The following is a 21109-nucleotide window of genomic DNA, read 5'->3' as shown; positions in this document are numbered from 1 at the left end:
GATCATTTCACTTTTAGCGTCCATTCCAGAGAGCGCCTGCTAGTGCTCATCCGTCGAGTTGGGATCCGCTCACTGAATTATGTAACGCTAATGGAGCGTTGGAAATGGAGTTCTACTTTTCCTTCGGTTTGACCAGACTGTGAACTCTTGGTGCTTAGGAGAGCACGTCAGGCTGCTACTTCTTCAACTAGGACGCCAGATCATTACATGTTTCAAATCACTGTGCAACCACTAAAGTGGAACACGATTCATTCTTGCGATTTCCTTTTTTTTCTACAATTTTCATTTGTTTGTATCAGGAAAGACCGTGAAATCTGCTCCTGGGGGTTCATGCTAAAAAAAAGTGTCCGAACGAATCACAATTGCATGCTTCCTCTCCAACCTTCAGGCGTCATGTTTTGTCCTTCCACACGTATGCCGAGCTGGGCTACCATGTGCACCTGTTCAGCAAAACACCTTTTTCCTTTGGGGAGGAGGATGCCATCATGTCGCTCTGTACCAAGGTGAATCACGCAAGCCTTTTTTTATATTACCTCCCCCAAACCAGTAGTCTGACCACAACTGTGTAATTTCTATTCAAGCAACAGTCAGATGAGCACTTTGCAACCCATCAATGGCAATAAATGGGAAGTCTCCATTAACATTTAATATAATTTATTTGGATTAGGTTAGATGTGCCTTTATTAGTCTCACAGGGGAGAAATTTACATTTCACAGCAGCAAAGTGATGAAAATAAGATGAAAGGAAAGGAAGAAGTAGAAAAACAATACAGGAGCTGCTGGAAAGGCAGCCACTCTAATAATCTTGAAGTCAAAATAACAAAATAATATGACAAAACAAAGACACAATCATTAAATCTTAATCCCTTTCTGTACCCGCTATGTTGTATGAAGCAGTTCTAGATGAAAGAGGATAGGATCAAAGCCTCCTTTCCACTAGTGAATCAGGGACGTCATGATGATATATACACGTCTGCTACAAGCTAGGTTTTGGAAGCAAACATGAAGCTGTAGCATCCATTGACGAAAAGAGAATGTCTCACATCTTCTGTCTCATGTAAATACGCTTCAATTCCAAGCCGCGGACACTCCACATACGCATCGCCGCTCTCCGCTGACGCTGATTTCTTCTCATCACGGGCCCCTCTGGCCATGCATCAATCCAGCCGCAAACCCGACCTTTCTGTTGAACAAAGCGAGGCTGTGAAAAATGCAATCAAAAACGGTGCTGGCATATTTGTGCTGCTGAAAAGGCGCAACCGCTCAGCGCAGTCTCCACCTTGATGAATGTCGTGGCCAAAAATGCAGAAAACAATCTGTATCCGTTCCACATGATGCACAACGACACAGTGACAAAATAAAACACAAAAACAACAAAGAAGACGCGGCTCGTGAGAGTACTTGCTGACGACTGCCTACTCGGGGGGCCGTCTTGGACTTCTGAGGTCTGAGATCTCTAAATTATTTATGTTTCCTAGGAAAGTCTTCGTTTCAATGACAAAGCAAAGGTTATCATGCGTGCCCTCTCCAAAGTAGTTGCTTCCTTCCACGACCGGCATGGCCCAAAGCCTCACTTAAGACGCAACTTGGAAGGAGCTTACAGTCCCAAACAAACCCCACTGGAAAACTGGAAGATACGAAAGGTTTGGATGCGTCCATTTTATTTCTTTATTTTTTCCTCATTATTAATATAAATCATCTCTCCTCTGATGCGTGCTGGGGGGGTTCTTCCTCAGGTGTTCAGCTTGGCTGTCTATCATATGCTGTGTGATGCCTTTGGCAGGGAAATGACCCCGCCGGAGCGCTTTGCCGTACTGGCCCTGACTGCTGACCCTTCACTGCTGGCTAGGGCACGCAGACCGTATTCCCCTGCATGTAACATGTCATTTTCTTCATGCTTATATGATGATATCGCTGACTCGGCACAAATTATGTAATATTATCGCTACATGACCACTGTGCTACAAATCAGTACTTCCTCATTTTATCGCAATTGGCATTTCTTCAATGAGAAGCCTTGACTGGCATATATTATTTAACGTGGTCCTGAACAAACTGTGCGAACCACTTCATTGGAGTCAAAGCATTCATTTTCCCCCTTGTTATTCTCACCTTGCCATTCCCTAAAAGCGCGTCAGGAGTTAAAGCCTCCGGAAACATGGATTGACAGGGAGCCGACGTCAGAAGAGGTGAAGGCAGTGACGGTCCTGCAGGCTGCCTTCAGAGGACTCTTGGTGCGAATGGTGCACAATTCCTCCAAACCAGGTAAATTCACGTTGCTAAAGTCTTGCGAATTTATCATTGGGAATGCTGAGCAATCCATCTGTCTTGATGAGTAGAGTCCGTAGCGCTGTCCAAACGCATAAAAGCATGTACGAGGCACCGTCTGCTTCCTCTGGTCACGGTTAGATCAAGCCCTGTGGCTTGTATTGAGCCTGTGAGCGGAGGATGAGACTGCCACTCTTTCTAATACTTTCTGACACGCTACGGGTCGCCACTGTGCTGATACATACACATCAACACGCTCAAAGACAAAACACATGCATGCCACCGCATCCCTGCGGTGGTTCACGGTGGGCTGAGGGCTGGGTGATAGTTTTCGTTCCCGTTTTGCATCTGTGTGCTTTTTGTCTTTTGAGTGTTTGTCTGAGAACATTTGTTTAAGTGCAATTCATATTTATGTGCAATGTAATATTAAAAATGTAATGCATATTTTGTTAATTGAGTGTTACTCGTCAAGTTCTGCACAATGTCGCAGTGGATACTCAAAATATGATCATGATTTGGAAAGTTAAGTATATATATATATATATATATATATATATATATATATATATTATTTTGGGCCAGGTTTACAGAGCCAGACTCTCTTCTTTTATCAGTTAATTCTTAAATTATATGGGTCTGGAGTTATATGAGTTTGAAATGAGGCCGTCTGTCCAAAATACAATGCAATACATACATATTATATAGCGCTTGAAAAACAGCTGAAGCTGGAACAAAGCGCAAGCATGGGAAAAAAATGGAAATGATGCCCCCTTGTGGAAGGGAAAAACATTGCCATTGGTCTAGTCAGCGCTCTATCGGCACCCAAGCATGAAAAAACAAAACCCGAACAAATTCAAGTATGGTGCTCTACGTCATTTTATCAATTCCCGAATAAATTTGTAAATGAGTTAAATTGATCCTGTCTTAACTTGGGGGGTGCAGATAAAACGCTGGTTAGACCTCTTGAAATGTTTTTTTCCCTTCCATGAGGGGGCAGCATCTGCCTTTTGTCCATGTTAGCGCTTTGTTCCCGCCTAAGCTGCTGTTAAAGCTCTATATAGATCAATATGTATGCATTGTATGGTATTTTGTACAGCTGCCCCAATTGCAAGCTCAGATAATTACAGACCCATATAATTTAGGAATTAACTGTATTTTTCCTGATGAAAGAACAGAGTCTAATGTTACTAACGCTGCGTTGAATGTTTCTGTAGTCCTAAAACGCAACATTCTGTGGGTCCTGCAATTTGAGTGAAAATGACAAAAACCCTGGCACTGGAGTGGACACACTTTTGGACATTGTCTGGCAGTGAATGAGTCAATTAGGCTTCAGGCTTTTCTGCAGCAGCAACAACTCTTTTGGTTGACACGCCGGCTTTATTTTTTCCCCCTGTCCATTTTTTTTTTTCCGCACTCGCTCTTCCCGTCTGTCTCTAGCCTGCCGCTGGTGATAAATATAGTAGGTCTTCATCTCTCAGTGGCCTGTCCTGGCCCCGATGTATCACTTTCAAAGAAGCAGTAATTTAAAAGAGGCAGACCGCCCGCTCATTAGCATGGCGACACCTGTGCAAGTGCGACACAATGTCGACACAATTTGTGTTCCGTGGAGGTACAGTAGGAATAGGCTGCGATACCACCCCAGTACCCCCCACCCCCCACCCGGCGAAGCAAAATAGGCTTTCCACTGAAAAGTAGGTCAACCCCAATAAATGTTTGATGTATTGGCGATGTGCATTGTCTTTCATCTTTAATGCTACTTTACCCACGTTGATGCGCTCCTCGTGTCATGCAGGCACCAAGGAGAACATCCGTGCGTCCGCAGTGCTGTCAGAAATGTGGTCAAAGGTGGAATGTGACATTGACAAACACGCTGCATCCCTGCTCCGGTAAATGAAGATTACACTTTTTTTCTCTCAAGCTTTCACATCCTCTTCACAGACAGTATGCCATCAAACCAGCAGCGAGCCTGTTAAAACATGGCAAGCCCGATTTGATATCGTTTCATCCTTTGGAGCTCCTCTGCTCTGCCTCGGCTCCCTCTCCTGGTTACGCCTGCCAGGCGGGGAGCATTTTCCACATTGTGTTCCATCTTTTTTTTCCCAGCGGTACCATCTGCTGTTTATCCTTACGTGGTTCCAACGCGCTCGCAGCGTCTGCCGTATGACCCACCGCCTGGAGGAAGTATGTTTGTGCTTGAGTGCCGAGGGCCCCGCGGTGATGGTTGTGGAGATTGTCCGGTTAAATTTGACGTAATCCATTTGTTTGATTTGTTCAAAATGATGGACGTTTATTTCCTCCAGAGGGATAATATTAATGCTTTTCTGACTCAAGCCATCTCTCATAAACCAAACAGGATCCTTTATTTTCAGTAGTGCATTACTTTGGGCGAAACCTAAACCGGCATTTCCATTTTATTTCTTGGATTGGATTAGCCTTTATTAGTCCTGCAGTGGAGCAATGTACATGAGCAAGGAAAGGAAAGAAAGAAGTAGAAAAACTAAATACAGGACCTGCTGTCAAGGTAGTCTAGTCTTGCTACCATCTTGAAGTCAGAAGAACAACTAAACTAAATAACAAATAATGTGACACAACACAAAAGACACACAGTTATTCAATGTTAAGCACTTTCTGCACCCTCTTTGTTGCATGAAGCAGTTCTAGATGAAACAGGAGAGGATCAAAGCGTCCTTTTCACCAGTGGATCAGCGCCGTCATGGTGGAATGTGCACGTCTGCTACAAGATAAATGTTGAAAGCGAACACGAAGCTGTAGAATACATTGATGAAATGAGATTGCCTCACATCTCCTGTCCTGCATAAATCCGCTTCAATTCCAAGCCGCGACAGTTCCACATCCATCCAGCCGCAGACTTCCCAACAGCACCGACCTTTCCGCTAAACAAAGCGGAGATGTGAAAATGCTTCTTATTACATGCCCAAAAAGCACAATCACCACAAAGCTGTCCAACAATGACATTCAAATGGCATCGAGAGATTCCTCTCAATCAAAAACAGTGCTGGCATGCTCATGGCGCAACCGCTCAGCACAGTCTCCTCCTTGATGAATGTCATGACCAAAAATGCTGAAAAAACAACTTGTTGGCAGCTGCCGACTCGGCCGCCATCTTGAACTTCTTTTTCACTGTTGCCGCTTTATTGCTGCTGTGTGTACTGTGTTGCCAGGACAGATCTTGTTATTCTATTTCAGTCCTCGATGTAACCCGCCTCTTGCCCAAAGTCAACTGGGATCGGGTCCAGCTCTTCTCGGCGGCCAAAATGAGGACAAGCGCTGCAAAAAACTGGATGACTACTGAAATGTCCAAAAGTATCATTTCTCTTCTACACAGGTACATGTTTGAGCTATCCGACAGAGAAACCATTATCTACCCATGTCAGCTTGATGAATGGACCAAAGTCGTCTTTACCGACTACTCCGTCAACCTCCCGGACAAAACCAACTCATGGTTCTTGATCTTTAGGTTGGACATATTCATCATTGCGACAGATGCATTTTTCCCCCTCATCTCTGAGTCTTTGTATTTTTCTCCATGTTGTATGCATGCGAAGAGAGGTATTCTTTTTTACAAAGGAGACGTTAATGTTGCCAAAAGTCTACAGTCCAGTCTTGTATTCTCGCCTACACATCATTAATAACGACACCGGCGAAGAGCTGAGCGAGCTCATCACAAGAGTCCCGCCATTTCTTTATCAACCCAATGAGGTTTGTACCTTTTTACTTTTGCAACTGCGAAAGATGCTTACACAATGAAAAACAATTGACAAATCATTTTTGCGTCTCTCGCCTGCAGCTGGGTTACACGTTTGTTGCCGAGGTCGTCACGCCCGAGTCGCCGCTCGCTAACGCCAAGTGGACTTTACGCTTGACTGGCACACGAGAGCCTCTCCCAAAATTAGCACATGCGCCTCCGCTCATCACTTTTGCCGTGCAAGAATTCCAGGATTATTACATTCCCAACAATAACAATATAATATGTGGGTAAGACCCACGAAACACCCACAGTAGCGCATCCACGACTCGAATTTCAGCCTACCTGTGAAAGTCACCATTGTGTTGCTTCCTATCTCTAAATTGCGATTATTATTATTATTATCTTTTTTGTTTTCTCCCTGCAGTTATACTTTGAAGGTGACCGTGCCTCTCGTCGGCACGGTTCACTTTCAAACATCCAACCGTTATGTCAAGATACGTCTGTCAATCTTGGAGCAAGAGACGGTAGTTGCCAGCGCCGTCGGCCAAGGCCACGTTGTCATTCCTGTCGCCAACTTTCTGCCTAATGAAGAGAAGGAGGAGGAGGAAAAGGAGGAGGAGGAGCTAACAGGTTTGGGACTGTTAGTGTTCTTTATTTTTGAGGGGCAGAGTTTACGTGAGTGATGGCAAAATGAGGGATCTTGAAGCAATGCTTTTTTTGGTTAATGCTTCATGAGGCCTCATTTAAATGTCATGACAGAGTGATTAAAATGCTACCATGGATTTCATGGGGTCAAAATGTACAGAAAAGGATTAGGGCCAATAAAGGAAATAAAACAAAGATGGCAGCATTCTCACTTTTATCTCAGGATTCAGAATTTAAAGTGAGAATCCTCACTTTAAAGTCCGAATTTTAAGATTAAAGTCAGTATTCTAAGAATAAAGTCAGATTTCTGAGATCAAATTCAAAATCATGACAACTTTATTGTTTTTCTTGCTAGCCCTAATGCTCTTGCATAAAAATGGCAGGGGGTTGTGATGTGAATGAATTTACGTGTATTGCTTGAAAGAATAATTGCTTTACTTTAGACATTGACATACAAAAAAAGGAACAAGACATCCTTTTCATTCATTTTTGTTGCGGGAAAGATGTTCTGTTAATACTCAAGTTCTTTAGAACAAAGTTGACACTTCACCTTTTAAAACATCACCAAGTAGAAGACATTAAAGTGAGGGATACACAGGAGTTTCGGTAATGTTTTTGCGCTGTTTTTGTAATTTGTACCATTTTGAGAGAGATCTCCAAATTATCCCAGACAAGGGATATTCTTTTTCATTGTGAACAGTGCGTCCAATGCAGAACAAATCGATTGACGATGCAAATTGGGTGTGTCAATGCCACATGTGATCTCATTGACGCCCGGCGCCATTTTATTTCAAATCTTCGAGCGGGTGATGACGTCGGAATTCCGTCTCGCGAGGCATTGGGCGTAGCCACAAGTGAAATTGACCCACGCCTTGAATCGTGCTTTGCAAATTGTTTCGGAATTTGTCTCGGAGCCTCGACAGAGTCGGGCACAACACTAGTTTACGGCGGCCCTTGTACATACCGCTAATGATTATTTAAATCAGCCAATTCTCAATGAATCTGATAAACAAAACGATATTTCACCTCAACACGACTTCCAATTAACACTCCAGAAAACATACAAATGTAAAAAAAAAACCTTGATTTTGTGCACAACAATGTAGAAAATGTGTCTTATTTGGCGAAAAACGTATCGTGTGACCGTAAAGTGACCTTGGGAGTTTTGAAAGGCGCTTATAAATGAAATGTATTATTATTATTATTATTATTATTATTATTATTATTATTATTATTACTGTAAAAATTACAGTTTTCATTTGATTCAGCACAAAGAATAATAAACAAAAAATAGCACAAAAAAAATTGTTCCATATCCTAGGTTCCAATGTATTGTCCTGAGAATGAACTAAACTGGAATAGCGCCCGTCTCCAACCTACCCATCATAGAGAAACTTTTGCTAACTCTCTTAATATCATTTTCCACTTCCCGCCGCCATAACAGACCTCAACATTTTTTTTTCTTTTCCTCCCAACTCAGGCCCTTTACTCTCTTCTGTTACAGCTCCCAGTGGCGCGGTAGAGGAGAACCAGCACACGCCCCCGGTCCAGGAGGACGAGATCAAAGTGTTAGATGACAACACGGACGAAAACGAGGAAAGCAGCACGTCAGGGAAATCAGACAGCGAAGATGACCACTCGCCGCCGCCCACCAAGGCAGCGGTAACGTTCTTCCTCCCCCATCTTCTTCTTTCTGCTTGTCTTCATATCCAGTTTTTAATGCCAGATATTCATAGCACCTTACTTGCAGACACATATATGAACTTCAGCACCCACCCACCCACTCACTCACTCAATTCACATTCTCACACAAGAGGAGAGAGCAGCAGAAAGTAGAAGGGCACTTCTGACTTTGCAGCACTTGCCAGGGAGCAGTAATCACTTCAATCGTCGATGAACAATCACACGCAGGACATGATTTATTTATTTATTTATTTATTTATTTATTTTATACACCACATGCAGAGCCACTAATGAAAAATGAGCAGCAGTGTGGACGGTAATGAGACGAATCATGACAAATCCACTAAAGCATCTACAGGCGGGAGTCATTCGCATACCGTATTGATTGTCCTGAAGTCCACTGATCAATTAAAACGGACGTCTGTGATTAAAGAGATGGTACTGGGTGCAGAGAGCCACGGGAGACATTTTGAATTTGAGTGTGAGCTATTAAAAAAACAAAAGTGGGACAGGATTACACATTACACATTCTTAGTTTTAGCATTAATTCATTCACTGCCATTCCCAAATTTAGATTAAATTAGATTAAATTAGATGAGCCTTATTTTTTTCCACAGTGAAGAAATTTACATTCCATAACAGCAAAAACAATATACAGGAGCCGCTGTAACTGTAGCCACTCTCGCAATGCCATCTTGAAGTCAAAAACAACAACATAAACATGAAGCAAATACAAAAAAAAAAATAATGTGACACAACACAAAAACACAGATAGAAATATGACGTGGAGTGCCATTCCTGAATTTGTTCTTGGGAGGGGGGGGGGGGGGGTAGCGCTGGTCAGACCTATGGCAAAGTTTTTTCGCTTCAACGAGGGGGCAGCATTTGCCTTTTGTCAATGTTCGCGCTTTGTTACAGCTTCAGTTTATGTATGTATTGTATTGCATTTTTTACACCCACCCCAATTTCAATCTCATATACCTCCAGACCCATATAATTTAGGACTTAACTTTTTTTCCTATTAAAAAAAAAGAGTCTAAGGTTTCTTACGCTGCATTGAATGTTTATGTAGTTCTAAAACTCAATATTCTGTGGGTCCTGGAATTTGAGTGAAAATGACAAAAACGCTGTCACTGGAGTGGACACAGTTTTACACATCGACTGGCAGTGAATGAGTTAAATATCCTCTGCGTGATATTTTTGTCTGCCATGCACCCCCCCATCACCTCCAGTATTTCACTTCAACTTTTTTTGTATGTATGACAGGATCACAGATATTTGCTGAGGGCAGAGGTACTCCACCACAGCTGGGATTTGGATGAATCCCAATTGGCTTTTGCCCATCTGCTCAGTTTCAAAGAAACCCAAGGTAAAGTACTACTGTGCAGTAAACCTATTCCAAGTCTCAGATCACACGTAAAAAAGTGCTGTGCACACGCATATGTGGGTAGTTGACTGAACTGCATCATAGAAATAAAAGTTACTGCCTCTTTAAACTCAAATACATATCATGTAGGATTGTACCGAAAATCTGCATCTATTCCTTAAAACCTGCTCACACTGGAGTGAACAAAACCTGTAGAATTTTAAAGTGGCCAATTTCCATATTTTTCGGTGTATAAGGCACACTCAAAAGTCTTGATTTTCTTCTAAAGATGACCCAGCGCCTTATATCCAGGTGCGCCTTATACAGTAAAGTCTCGTTATATCGATATCGGATATATCGATAGTCCCGGTTATATCGATACTATTTCTATGCACGCACGGAGAAAATTACATGCAAACAGGGTCGGATATATCGATAGTCCCGGTTATATCGATATTTTTCGGACTCCCTTGAATATCGATATAACGAGACTTTACTGTATGTGAAATAATATAATACACCGGAAAATACCGTAACTAACAGGCCAGGTCAACTGCTTTGTCTTGATAGTTACTTTCTATGTCAATAAATGAATCATGTCGACCACGGAAGCCCTCCGATGCTTCTCCACCAGGCTTGAGGAAGTGGGTCAATGGGAAGTCAAATGAAGTTTGCTCTTCGTGCCCCCACCCCCGCCCCCACCCCTTTTCACAGTGCCCTGGGAAATATCTCAGCAGGAAAGTGAATTAATTTCGCCCAGTTAAGCCACGTCTCAACGGCGAGGCTGTGCCCTTGATCGTGCTCCCTATATGCTACATGGTTCGGTCACGCCGTGCTGTGTTTCGACCCCCCCACCCCTTTTAAACAAGCCAAATAGTAGTGTATGCATGTTTAATGCACAGCTGCCTGCGATGTATTGCTTAAGCCCTCAATGCTAAACAACATTGCTTTGTTTTCATTTAACGGGTATGTGCACCTGTACAGTACATTACCAATTATCGTATGGGGCTTTTATTATCCAAAAATGACATTGTGCTGAATTTCCAAATGACTTCAATGAGAGTAAAGTTGGAGGTCTAGTTAAATGATGGATTGTTGGATGGAGGGAGACTTTTTTTTTTTAAACGCCCAGTTTCATTTTAGCTTGGAAGTGCAACATTGCCACCTGGCATACGAATGCGTACACAACACATCCTGCTCCCGAGTAAGACATTTTTTTCTCTCTGGAAAAGAATGTACAGCAATTTGACGGTCTCTCCAAAGTTGAATTTGATCTGACATGCAATCCTCCGAGAGAACAATACTGTCACCTTGTGGAAAGTCATGCATTTTCGCCTATCCATTTGTTGTGAATTGGTGATAATATAAACACACTAAAATTACTTGTAATAAAAACATGAATACAAGCAGATAAAACACATAGCGCCCTAAACCTCTGTTTCTGCAAATTAGTGTTTTTTCCAGAGGAATTGGTGGAATCTGTTTCGTCAGGCAGTGATGAACCGACCATTGACACAGGCAAAGGCAACCGAAAAGGTGAAGATGACAAGGCCACCGGCAGTTGTTCATCTGTCTCCAAAGAAGAAACGGTAATGACAAATTTAAAAAAATAATCAATTACAGCAGGAATCGATTCTTTTTGAAAAGCTTGGCAATTCTGTAATGTATGTAACAAGCCACCTTTGCCTACACACCTTAAACACATCATTGCTGGATCTTAACTCATTCACTGCCAGACGTGCAAAAATGTGCCCACTCCAGTGCCAGGGTTTTGGTCATCGTCACTCGAATTCGAGGACCCACAAGATATTGAGATTTAGGACTACATAAACATTCAATACAGCCTGAGAAACCTTAGACCAAGGGTGTCAAAGTATTTTTTTTTTGCCGCGGACCACATTGTAGTTACGGTTTCCTCTCAGGGGGCCATTATGAATTTGGGGAAGTCATTAAAATGTTTAATCCCGTCCACATTTTACATATAGAGCGCATAACAAAGTACTGAATTACTAGTTTTCAAATTTGAAGTAAGAATAATAATAATGACTGTTATTGTTGTTTACATGGGACCATTTGAAATTCTGGTTCAAACTTTAGCAAGCATCATGTAATTTCACAAGTTTGATATGTTCTCACGGGCCGAGTACAATGATGTCGTGGGCCAGATTTGGCCCCTGGGCCTTGACTTTGACATCCGTGCCGTAGACTCTCTTCTTTCATCCGAAAAAAGAGTTAATTCCTAAATGATATGGGTCGGGAGTTATATGAGCTTGAAATGAGGGCGGCTATCCAAAATACAATGCAATACATACATATTGATTTATATCGAGATTTAACAACAGCTGAAACTGTAACAAAGCTCTAACATCGACAAAAGACAAATGCTGCCCCTTTGTGGAAGGGATAAACATTGTCAGAGGTCTGCACTGGGTAGTAATGGGAAAATCAGGCATCATGAAGCTTTATACAGTGCTTGAACGACCGCTGAAGCTGTAACAATGTGCTTACATGGGAAAAAGGCAAATGCTGCACCCTCCATGGAAGAGAAAAACATTGTCAGAGGTCGGTCTGACCAGCACTTTATCGGAAGTAATGAGAAAACCAGGCATCATGAAGCTTTATATAGCGCTTTAACGACAACTGAAGCTGGAACAAAGCGCTAATATGGAAAAAGGGGAAATGCTGCCCCCTTGTGGAAGGGAAAAACATTGCCAGAGGCCATGGCCAGCGCGTTATCGTCACACAAACGAGAAAAAACAAAACCCGAACAAATTCGGGAATGGCGGTGAATGAGTTAAGAGTGCCTGGTTGTCTGCCCTGAGGGTATGAACAACAAGCCGTTACTCACCGACAGAAAAATATGTTGTTCTTATCCTGCAACTGTAAAGTGTCCTCGAAAGTTTTGAAAGGCGCTGATAAATAAAATGTATTATTATTATTATTATTATTATTATTATTATTATTATTATTATTGTAATCATTATTTTATCTAGTCTGTCAAAATTGTGAATTTTCACTAATCTGGGATGGGACTAAAACATATCCCTTTCAATGATCACAGAATATTAAGATGTGCTTCTTGTTTGCTCAACATCTAATCCAAATTGCAATCAAATTTGAAAGGCAAATGTTTTCCCTTTTTTTTCACCCCGGCGCGCCCGCTCTCTGCAGTCCATTTCCATTTGAATATGTTTTCTTTCGTTAGCGGCACATCGTTGTTGGAAGCTGCCGATGTCATGAACTGCGAATACATTAACGGAACAATATTCATCGAGCGGTGCATCAAGACAAAAATAAAATAAAAATCTAAATCCGGGCATGGTTGCTCATTGAAGGAGGTAGACTCATGCGTTTACATTGTGTGACCTTCAAATGTGTTTGTGCCGGTGTGTGATTTTTGTGGGTCCCCCCCCTCATGTGTGTTTGTGTGTGCGTGCAGGGCCTCGACCTGACCAAGGCCAACTACACGCTGCGTGTGGCTGTCGACAAGAGCCAAGCCGAGAACATTGTGGTGAAGAAGGATGTTGAGCGAATCGAGCAAATCAAGGCTATTAAAAGAGCCTGGGAGGCGGCTGAGCCGGGCCGCGCTGCCAAGGTAACTGAGTGGCGAGATGGGAGGCAAAAGTATCGGGACACTCTACCTTAGTTCACCCTTGGAGTGGAACTCCGTGTTTGTTTTTGCAAGCAATTTCGGACAGTTGTGCCAGGACAGTAGGCTTGTGGTTACAGGTTTGAAATATTTGGGCATTTGGATGTTCGAAACCATTACGAATTTCATTTTTTCCACCCTTAATTTATTCACTGCCACATGTGCAAAAAACGTTTTCACTCCATTGCCAGGGTTTTTGTCATTTTCACTCAAATTCCCGGCCCCACAGATATTGAGTTTTAGGACTACATAAACATGAACTTTCAATGCAGAGTAAAAAAACTCTTAGACTCTCTTCTTTCATAAAAAAAAATACTAAATTATATTAGCCTGGAGGTATCTGAGCTTGAAATGAGGGCAGCTGTACAAAATACAAATCATACATATTGATTTATATAGCGCTTGAACATCAGCTGAAACTGTAACTAAGCGCTAACATGGACAAAAGGAAAATGCTGCCCCCTTGTGGAAGGAAAAAAAAACATTGCCAGAGGTTTGACCAGCGCTTTATCGGCAAAAACCAAAACGCAAACGAGTTAATTCCTAACTTGTATGGTTCTTGAGTCATCTGAACTTGAAATGGGAGTGGCTGTCCAAAATACAATGCAATACATACTGTTTTATATAGTTCTTTAACAACAGCCAATGCAGGAACAAAGCACTAAAATTGACAAAAGGCAAATGCTGCCCCCTCGTGGAAAGGAAAAAAAAACATTGCCAGAGGTCTGACCAGTGCTTTATCTGTACCCCCTAAAAAAACCCAGAACAAGAGTTAATTCCTAAATTATATGGTTCTGGAGTTATATGAACTTTAAATTGGGGTAACTGTACAACATTCAGATGCTGCCCCCCCCCCCATGGGAGGAAATAACATTGCCAGAGGTCTGACCAGCACTTTATCGGCAAAAAACAAAACCCCCAAAAAATCGGGAATGGCGCATCAGTCGCTGGTTTATACTGGATATGCTGTAGCCCTGTCCCAATTTTTATGCCCGTAGTTGGTTTTCGGCTCCTGTTTTGGGGTGTTGTAATGATTTCTGTGTTGTTGAAGGCATGGCAGTTACGTCTCAACTGGATCAGTCAATTTTATCCACCCAAAGATGTCGAAATTCCAATTCCAGAGGTGGACGACAGCGACTCAGGTAGATTAAAAAAAACAAAATCAATTCTTCCGCAGATTTGAACCATCTTGCTTTCAATGTGATGTTTGTTCTTCACAAGATGATGGCAGCAGCCCGATTCCTCCTGACGCTCACGGTATTCCGATTGAACAACTGTTAGGCATCGTTGTTCCTCCCTTGGACTTCACACCGTTCGTCAGGTGGGTCTGTCTGCTAAACGTGTCACTTTTTGAAACAGTTGCTTAAAGGACAACCGACGCCTCGGACAAGTTGTGTCCAATTTGTAAAATCACTTCAAATGCCTTCTACTGAGTGTATTTTACAAAGATTCCACCGCATATAGCTATATTTTACGTTTTAAGACTCTCACTGAATATTCAGGAAGTCTTGTTTTTGAGTTGGTGACGATTCCTGACGTCACGGAGGGAACGCCCCTGACCGAGAAAGCGACACACAATGCATTTTGCGGTACTTTGTTTGGTCTGAAAACTTCGTGTTGATCCGTATTGGATTGGATTGGATTTGCCTTTATTAGTCTGATGGCGAAATTAGAAGGAAAACACATAAATAACGCGATGGTGAATCATTGTGTGTTGCACCAAGACAACTATTTGATATTCGCTGACACAAATTCCCAGCTGACAAATCAGCGCATTTCCAACGGAGCTTTGGCGCCATTTTCTGCATTTTCTGTCCAGATGCCTCAAAATGACACGGATTAACTTCTTTAATCTATTGCAAACATTTATGATTTCCTCTTCAGAACTATTTGAATCATATTCATAACTGGATGAGTAACAAGAAAGCATCGTGTCCGAATCTGAAGCCATTGTTTTGATTCTCGAGCAAGGCAAGACGTCTTGGCGTGACATCACGAACAAGGGGGCGGGACCTTCTGAAACTGGCCACTTCAGGGTTCCATTTGAAGTAGTTCTTGGACACTAAGTCATTTTTACTGGTGTTTTGCATTTGACTAAAAATATCATCCTACGTGTTTTGGGTATTTTAGATGCTACAAAACGTTTTTTTTTATATCAGGAAACAAAAAAGTGGTGTCGGTTGTCCTTCAAGCTGCATTACCTGCTCATAAATGCGTACTGCTTAAAATCCCTAGAAGTGAGTTAAACTAAAAATTCTGTAATTTCCGTGATTTGTTCAAATTAACTCATTCACTGCCATACCCGAATTTATTCAGGAATTGAAAAGCATGATGTGGAGCGCCATTCACAGTTTTTTTTTTCTGACGGGGTGTGCATTTGAAGCTTCGATCGGACCTCTGGCAATTTTTTCCCTCTCATGAGGTGGCAGCATTTCCTTTTTGTATACCCGCTACCATTTTCAATCCAGATAACTCTCCAAAATAAATGTATATAAATCAATATGTATGTATTGTATTGTATTTTGTACAACTGCCCCCACTTCAACCATAGATAACTCCAGACCCATTTTACTTAGGAATTAACTCATTTTTTTTCTGATGAAACAGGAGAGTCTGAGTTTTTTTAACACTGCATGAAATGTTTATGTAGTCCTAAAACTCAATATTCTGTGGGTCTTGCAATTTGAGTGAAAATGACAAAAACCCTGGCACTGGAGCGGTCACATTTTTGCACATCATTTGGCAATGAATGAGTTAATAATGACATTGGAGGATCATTACTGGAAAAAAACCTACACAGACTAAGAACTTTGTCTTATTCACTAGTGGCGCTATCACATTCATCTGTTTTTCAAATCCCTTATTTTGTTAGTTTTTTTTGGAATGTGGTACATATTTGCGTACCTCAGTTCATCCGGCACTAATTATGACATGCACTAGCTATGCATACACCCTGAAAAGGCATTTTCCCTGTTGTTTATCCTCCTGGAGTAACCACTTTAGAGTGCCTTGTTGTCAGCTGCAGATGTTCGTGACATGCAGAGAAATGCAGAGGAGAATTGACAACTAATAATACATTTTCCCTATATTGGATATTGGATATTCCTTTATTAGTCTCGCAGTGGAGAAATTTACATTTCACAGCAGCAAAGTGATGAAAGGAATGAAAGTAGGAAAACAAAATATATGAGCTGCTAGAAAGGCAGCTACTCTTGCGGCGCCGTCTTGCAGTCAAAAGAACAAAAAAAAAAATGAATGAGCTTGACTCAAGTTTATTTTACTATACTGACAGATATCGCCATATTTTAGGCTTGTCAGTATCCAAAGTGTCAAGTCAGCGAGAATACAAAGCAAGCGTCTCCATCCCGGAGGACGTGCGTTTTTGTCTCTCATGTCATCGTCTCAGCCTTTCACCATTTCGCCTTCCCCTCACGCAGGCCATCCCCAGGCCGTGACAAATGAAGCCGGTATTTGGGTCTCTTAATCAAAAAGCTATTTCAGGACCCCCGTTGAGCTCATCGCGTCAGTGAGAAGTGCCCTCTCAGGGCGGGTGTGTGTGTGTGTGTGTGTGTGTGTGTGTGTGTGTGTGTGTGTGTGTGTGTGTGTGTGTGTGTGTGTGTGTGTGTGTGTGTGTGTGTGTGTGTGTGTGTGTGTGTGTGTGTGCGTGTGTGCGTGCGTGTGTGTGTGTGTGTGTGTGTGTGTGTGTGTGTGTGTGTGTGTGTGTGTGTGTGTGTGTGTGTGTGTGTGTGTGTGTGTGTGTGTGTGTGTGTGTGTGTTTGTGCGTGCGCGTGCGTGCCGCTGTTAATGGCTACCGACAATGCGGCCTGCAAAATGGTCCAAAGGCGAAACGACACACACACAGCTGAAATAGTTCACACTGGCCAATGCTCATTAACTCTTAACTTCAGTAGCACTGCTACAGGCTTCCCCTCATCATTAACTTCAGAAAAAAAGCAACCCCCCCCCCCCCCCTCTGTTTGCACCTCAGATGGCCACTTGTACTTTTCTCTTCCTCCAACGACAAACTTTGGCAAATGGCACTGCCTTCTTATCAAACACAGACAGACCCACTCTTGTGCCATCGTTCAGTGGCATTACAATGAAGCCTTAAAAGCAGCAACACTCTCACTGATTTCATTCGGGATTTACAGCCCGAGTGTGTCAGATAAAGCCTGAATTGTCAAGCTACAATTTCCGCCGCATACTTTTCCATCTGACTGCCACATTTGCAATCACGAAGCATACACGCGGCTGCCCGTCCCATCCGGCAAGTGTCTAAATTGTAAGGTTTAGTGTTTAGAAGTACAAAAAAAAACTATTTGTAGCACTTTGTGATCACACCACATAGTCTAAAATATTCTGAAGGAGAGGTCAATAAAAGGGTGCATCAACCACTGCACAACTTCCACTCTAGTGTCAATCAAATACCCTTACTGAGTTAAAAGTCAACCAAAATAAAAACTAGATGAAAATCCCCAACAATGACAACCCTTGTTTTATCAATGAAAAGGTTTCTTCAGCCGTCATCTGTAGTTCTTTTAAGGTGTTGGACATTTCACTTCTCATTCAAGAGGCTTCGTCAGCGAACTAAAATTTTGCTGGTAGCTCCCCCTATATATATATATATCCCTACTGTCCAGAGGTGGCAGTACCAGACCTCTGCTATGATAGGTCCTTGCTCTCAGGTTGGGGGGAGCAGAGGACTATTTCTTGAGGCTACACTGATTACTGTACTTCTATTGTCCTCACTGCTTATGGTCTACGACTGGCCTGATTGCCCCATTTGCTCTGGTATTACCTCATCAGCATAACTAAGCCTACGTGGTAACGATCTCAGGAGTGTGTTGTAAGAACGATCCAAATTAAACCTCACACCACCATAGCAATTTAGTGAATGGTTTTGCTGTTTCATAAAAATAGCTTCTTTTACTCCCCTTTCAAATCATTCATTTTCTTTTGCTAAGATTTTAACTTCATTGTCATCAAATGAGTGGTTGCTAGCTTTTAGGTGCTTTTAGATGGAACCCTTGTTTTAAAAACATTTCATCATTGCTCAACCAACCATATGACATGTTAACAAGTTTAATCCGTAATTCATACAGGAAGAAATACGATACCCCGATCCTATTGAGCGCCGAGATGGAGGAGAGCCAGCGAAAGAAGCGCTTGGAAGAGATCCAGGCTTACCAGGTGGAGCGCGACATGCTGGTGGAGGAGCGCGAACGCAAAGCCACAACCAGGAGGGAACGGATGCAAGGGATTCTGACGCAGTATGAGGAGCCGCAGGTTTCCTCACCGTCATCGGATGGAACTTAGCGGTCCTCGTTTGGACTCAGGTGAAGATATAATTCAAACTCCTCTCAAAACGATGCCCCTCTTTAGTATCTCTCTTCCATCTTTACAGACGGCGATGTTACAGGAGCAAGAGAAAATCAAAAATCCAACGACATCTGCAAATGGCTTCACAAAGGCATAAAAAGGAGGAAGGATAAACTTACAGTGGATATGAAACGTAACCGGACGCTCCATTGAAACAAACATCTCATCTCACTGCCTCATTAAATTTTATTTCAATGCCAAGAAAACTCAACTCGGGGCATTTATGCTGGCCGCGTTCAGATGCGAATCCGTCACTATTGACACCATTTTATTGATTGACAAGTGACTGAAGCAAAGAAGTGAAGATAGGCAGCTGCGGTGTACCAAAGTATTGCAACTCATGGACCTCAGAGTGATCACTAGAAATTGAATTGTTGAGGGGAAAATAACACTTGATGAAAGGAGTAAAGGCGTGGAATGAATTGAGTTTTCGGACTGTCAGAAAATGGCGGCTCTTTCTGACTGTGAAGGGACATTTTGAAGAAGTGTGCAAATATGTCAGTCTGTTGCACAAATACAAAACAAACTGATGAAAAATCAACTGACTGCATAGTTGTATTTCATCACCATCACCGCTCAACTATTTGGGCTCTCACTGTATTCTGGATTATTATTATTTTTTATTCTCTTTTTTTTAAGTAATCCCCCCAAAAAGAAAGAACTTAGTCACATCTCTGTGTACACAACTACATGTCTGCAGTTAGGTAATGGAGTGAAAAAATATACCGTATTTTCTGGTCCACAAGGCAAACAAACTTACTGTACTGTACAATTTACCAACAAACTTTACTGTAGCGCCTCATAATATGGTGTCCCATATATTTTGAAAACTTTTATATATTTATATATTTGGTTCACTTTTTTCCATTCATTGATGTGTGCTTGATACTCCGGTGCACCTCATATATGGAACAAGTTTGAAAATACACCATTCAGTGAGGATGCGCCTTATACTCTTGTGCGCCTTATACATCAGAAAATATGGTATCCATGTTTTTTTAACAAAATAAAAACAAAAATGCTTTAAACAAATTAAAACATTTTTTTGCTTGTGCACCTCAGACAATGTGTGTTTTAAAGTGATTTCTGTTTACATTCCTTTTGTGTTCATACAAAAGAAGACAATTCTTTGACTCTTCCTTCAGGTATGTTTTTCACACTACAATTAGAACAAATTGCAATCAGTCCACAGGTGGTCAAGAAATGATGCAACACAGTCAACTTTCAGACACCCTCCAATGGGAAAGCAAGACCATAGCAGGAGCCCTACAAACAATTGCAGAGGTCATTGGGTTGTTTTTGTCAATATTTGCCTATTCCAATCGCTCTCTCTCGTATCAATACATCATTTGAGTCCAACTAAACTTCAAATGCAATTCAGCATTACATGTAAACTACCCATTTTATTGAATCCAAGGACATTGTCAGCCGCCCTGACACCGACATGCATGATAATATTCTGCAAATCGTTTGCTTTCTCAAAGGTCACCCTATTGACTTGATGGCCCGAAGTCACGCAACCTCCCGCCAGCTGCTGATTGATTGATTGGTCTGTTTAAAATCCAAGCGGGTGCCCTGCTCCATGCGCAAGACTCCAAGTAAGTCAATTTTATGAATATTAATATTTGAAAGGTGGCTTGGGGTTTTAATATTGATATGTAGTGTTGAGTGAGTTGTGATTATTTCAAAAATGGTGGTTGAGAATGAATGAGATTATGGTGCCATCTAGTGATGGTGGATAGTACTAACTTGTCACTCTGATGCATGCACTGTAATTTCTTCTCCATAGAACAGCTGTTCACAATGGTATCATCTGTTCAATGGAAAGAGGCTGTAATATTATTATTGATGTGAAATGTGTGGAATTGCATTTGTCACAAGGAAGAAAAAAAATTTCTTTCTGAGTGGTGCTCACATTCAAATACATGTACAACGATGTGATTCTGCTGTCCAAAACTGGAAAATTGTGTTTGTTCATGTGGTTTTTTGTGCCCTGTTCCTCCTTAACTCATTCGCTTGCATTCCCGAATTTATTCGGGAATTGAAAAGTGTGACGTGGAGCAATCCTTCCAGAATTTGTTTGGGTTTTCCACAAGGGGGCAGCATTGGCATTTTGTCCATGTTAGTGCTTTGTTACCGCTTCAGCTGTTGTTAAAACGTTATATAAATCGATGTATTGTATTTCAAGCTCAGATAGCTCCACAGCCATATCATTTCGGAATTAACGATTTTTTTTCCTGATGAAAGAAGTGAGTCTAAGGTTTCTTACGCTGAATTGAATGTTTATGTAGTCCTAAAACTCAATATTTTGTGGGTCCGAGCAGCAATTTGAGTGAAAATGACAAAAACCCTGGCACTGGATTGGACACATTTTTTCACATTGCCTGCCAGTGAATGAGTTAATGTGTAT

General features: G+C 41.8%; 1 protein-coding gene across 1 annotated transcript in view; it reads left to right on the top strand.

The window, feature by feature from the left end:
* The window catches only part of adgb (androglobin), a 40080-nt gene extending 20840 nt beyond the window's left edge, over positions 1-19240 (top strand). The window contains exons 19-35 of the mRNA XM_089022458.1: positions 389-503; positions 1479-1643; positions 1737-1875; positions 2131-2265; positions 4061-4154; positions 5615-5746; positions 5835-5988; positions 6077-6264; positions 6402-6607; positions 8127-8284; positions 9572-9674; positions 11124-11260; positions 13111-13266; positions 14372-14462; positions 14542-14641; positions 18423-18656; positions 18725-19240. Of these exons, the coding sequence (XP_088878584.1) occupies positions 389-503; positions 1479-1643; positions 1737-1875; positions 2131-2265; positions 4061-4154; positions 5615-5746; positions 5835-5988; positions 6077-6264; positions 6402-6607; positions 8127-8284; positions 9572-9674; positions 11124-11260; positions 13111-13266; positions 14372-14462; positions 14542-14641; positions 18423-18636 (2287 nt within the window). The 3' untranslated portion in view covers positions 18637-18656; positions 18725-19240. The remainder of the gene's footprint in view (positions 1-388; positions 504-1478; positions 1644-1736; positions 1876-2130; positions 2266-4060; positions 4155-5614; positions 5747-5834; positions 5989-6076; positions 6265-6401; positions 6608-8126; positions 8285-9571; positions 9675-11123; positions 11261-13110; positions 13267-14371; positions 14463-14541; positions 14642-18422; positions 18657-18724) is intronic.
* Positions 19241-21109: the final 1869 nt, after the last annotated feature.

The sequence above is a fragment of the Hippocampus bargibanti genome, linkage group LG19 (assembly GCF_051943395.1).
Source record: "Hippocampus bargibanti isolate YZ-2025 linkage group LG19, ASM5194339v1, whole genome shotgun sequence".
NCBI classification, from domain to species: Eukaryota; Metazoa; Chordata; class Actinopteri; order Syngnathiformes; family Syngnathidae; genus Hippocampus; species Hippocampus bargibanti.
The sequence above is the reverse complement of the archived record's forward strand: the minus strand, read 5'-3'. Positions and strand labels throughout refer to the sequence as shown.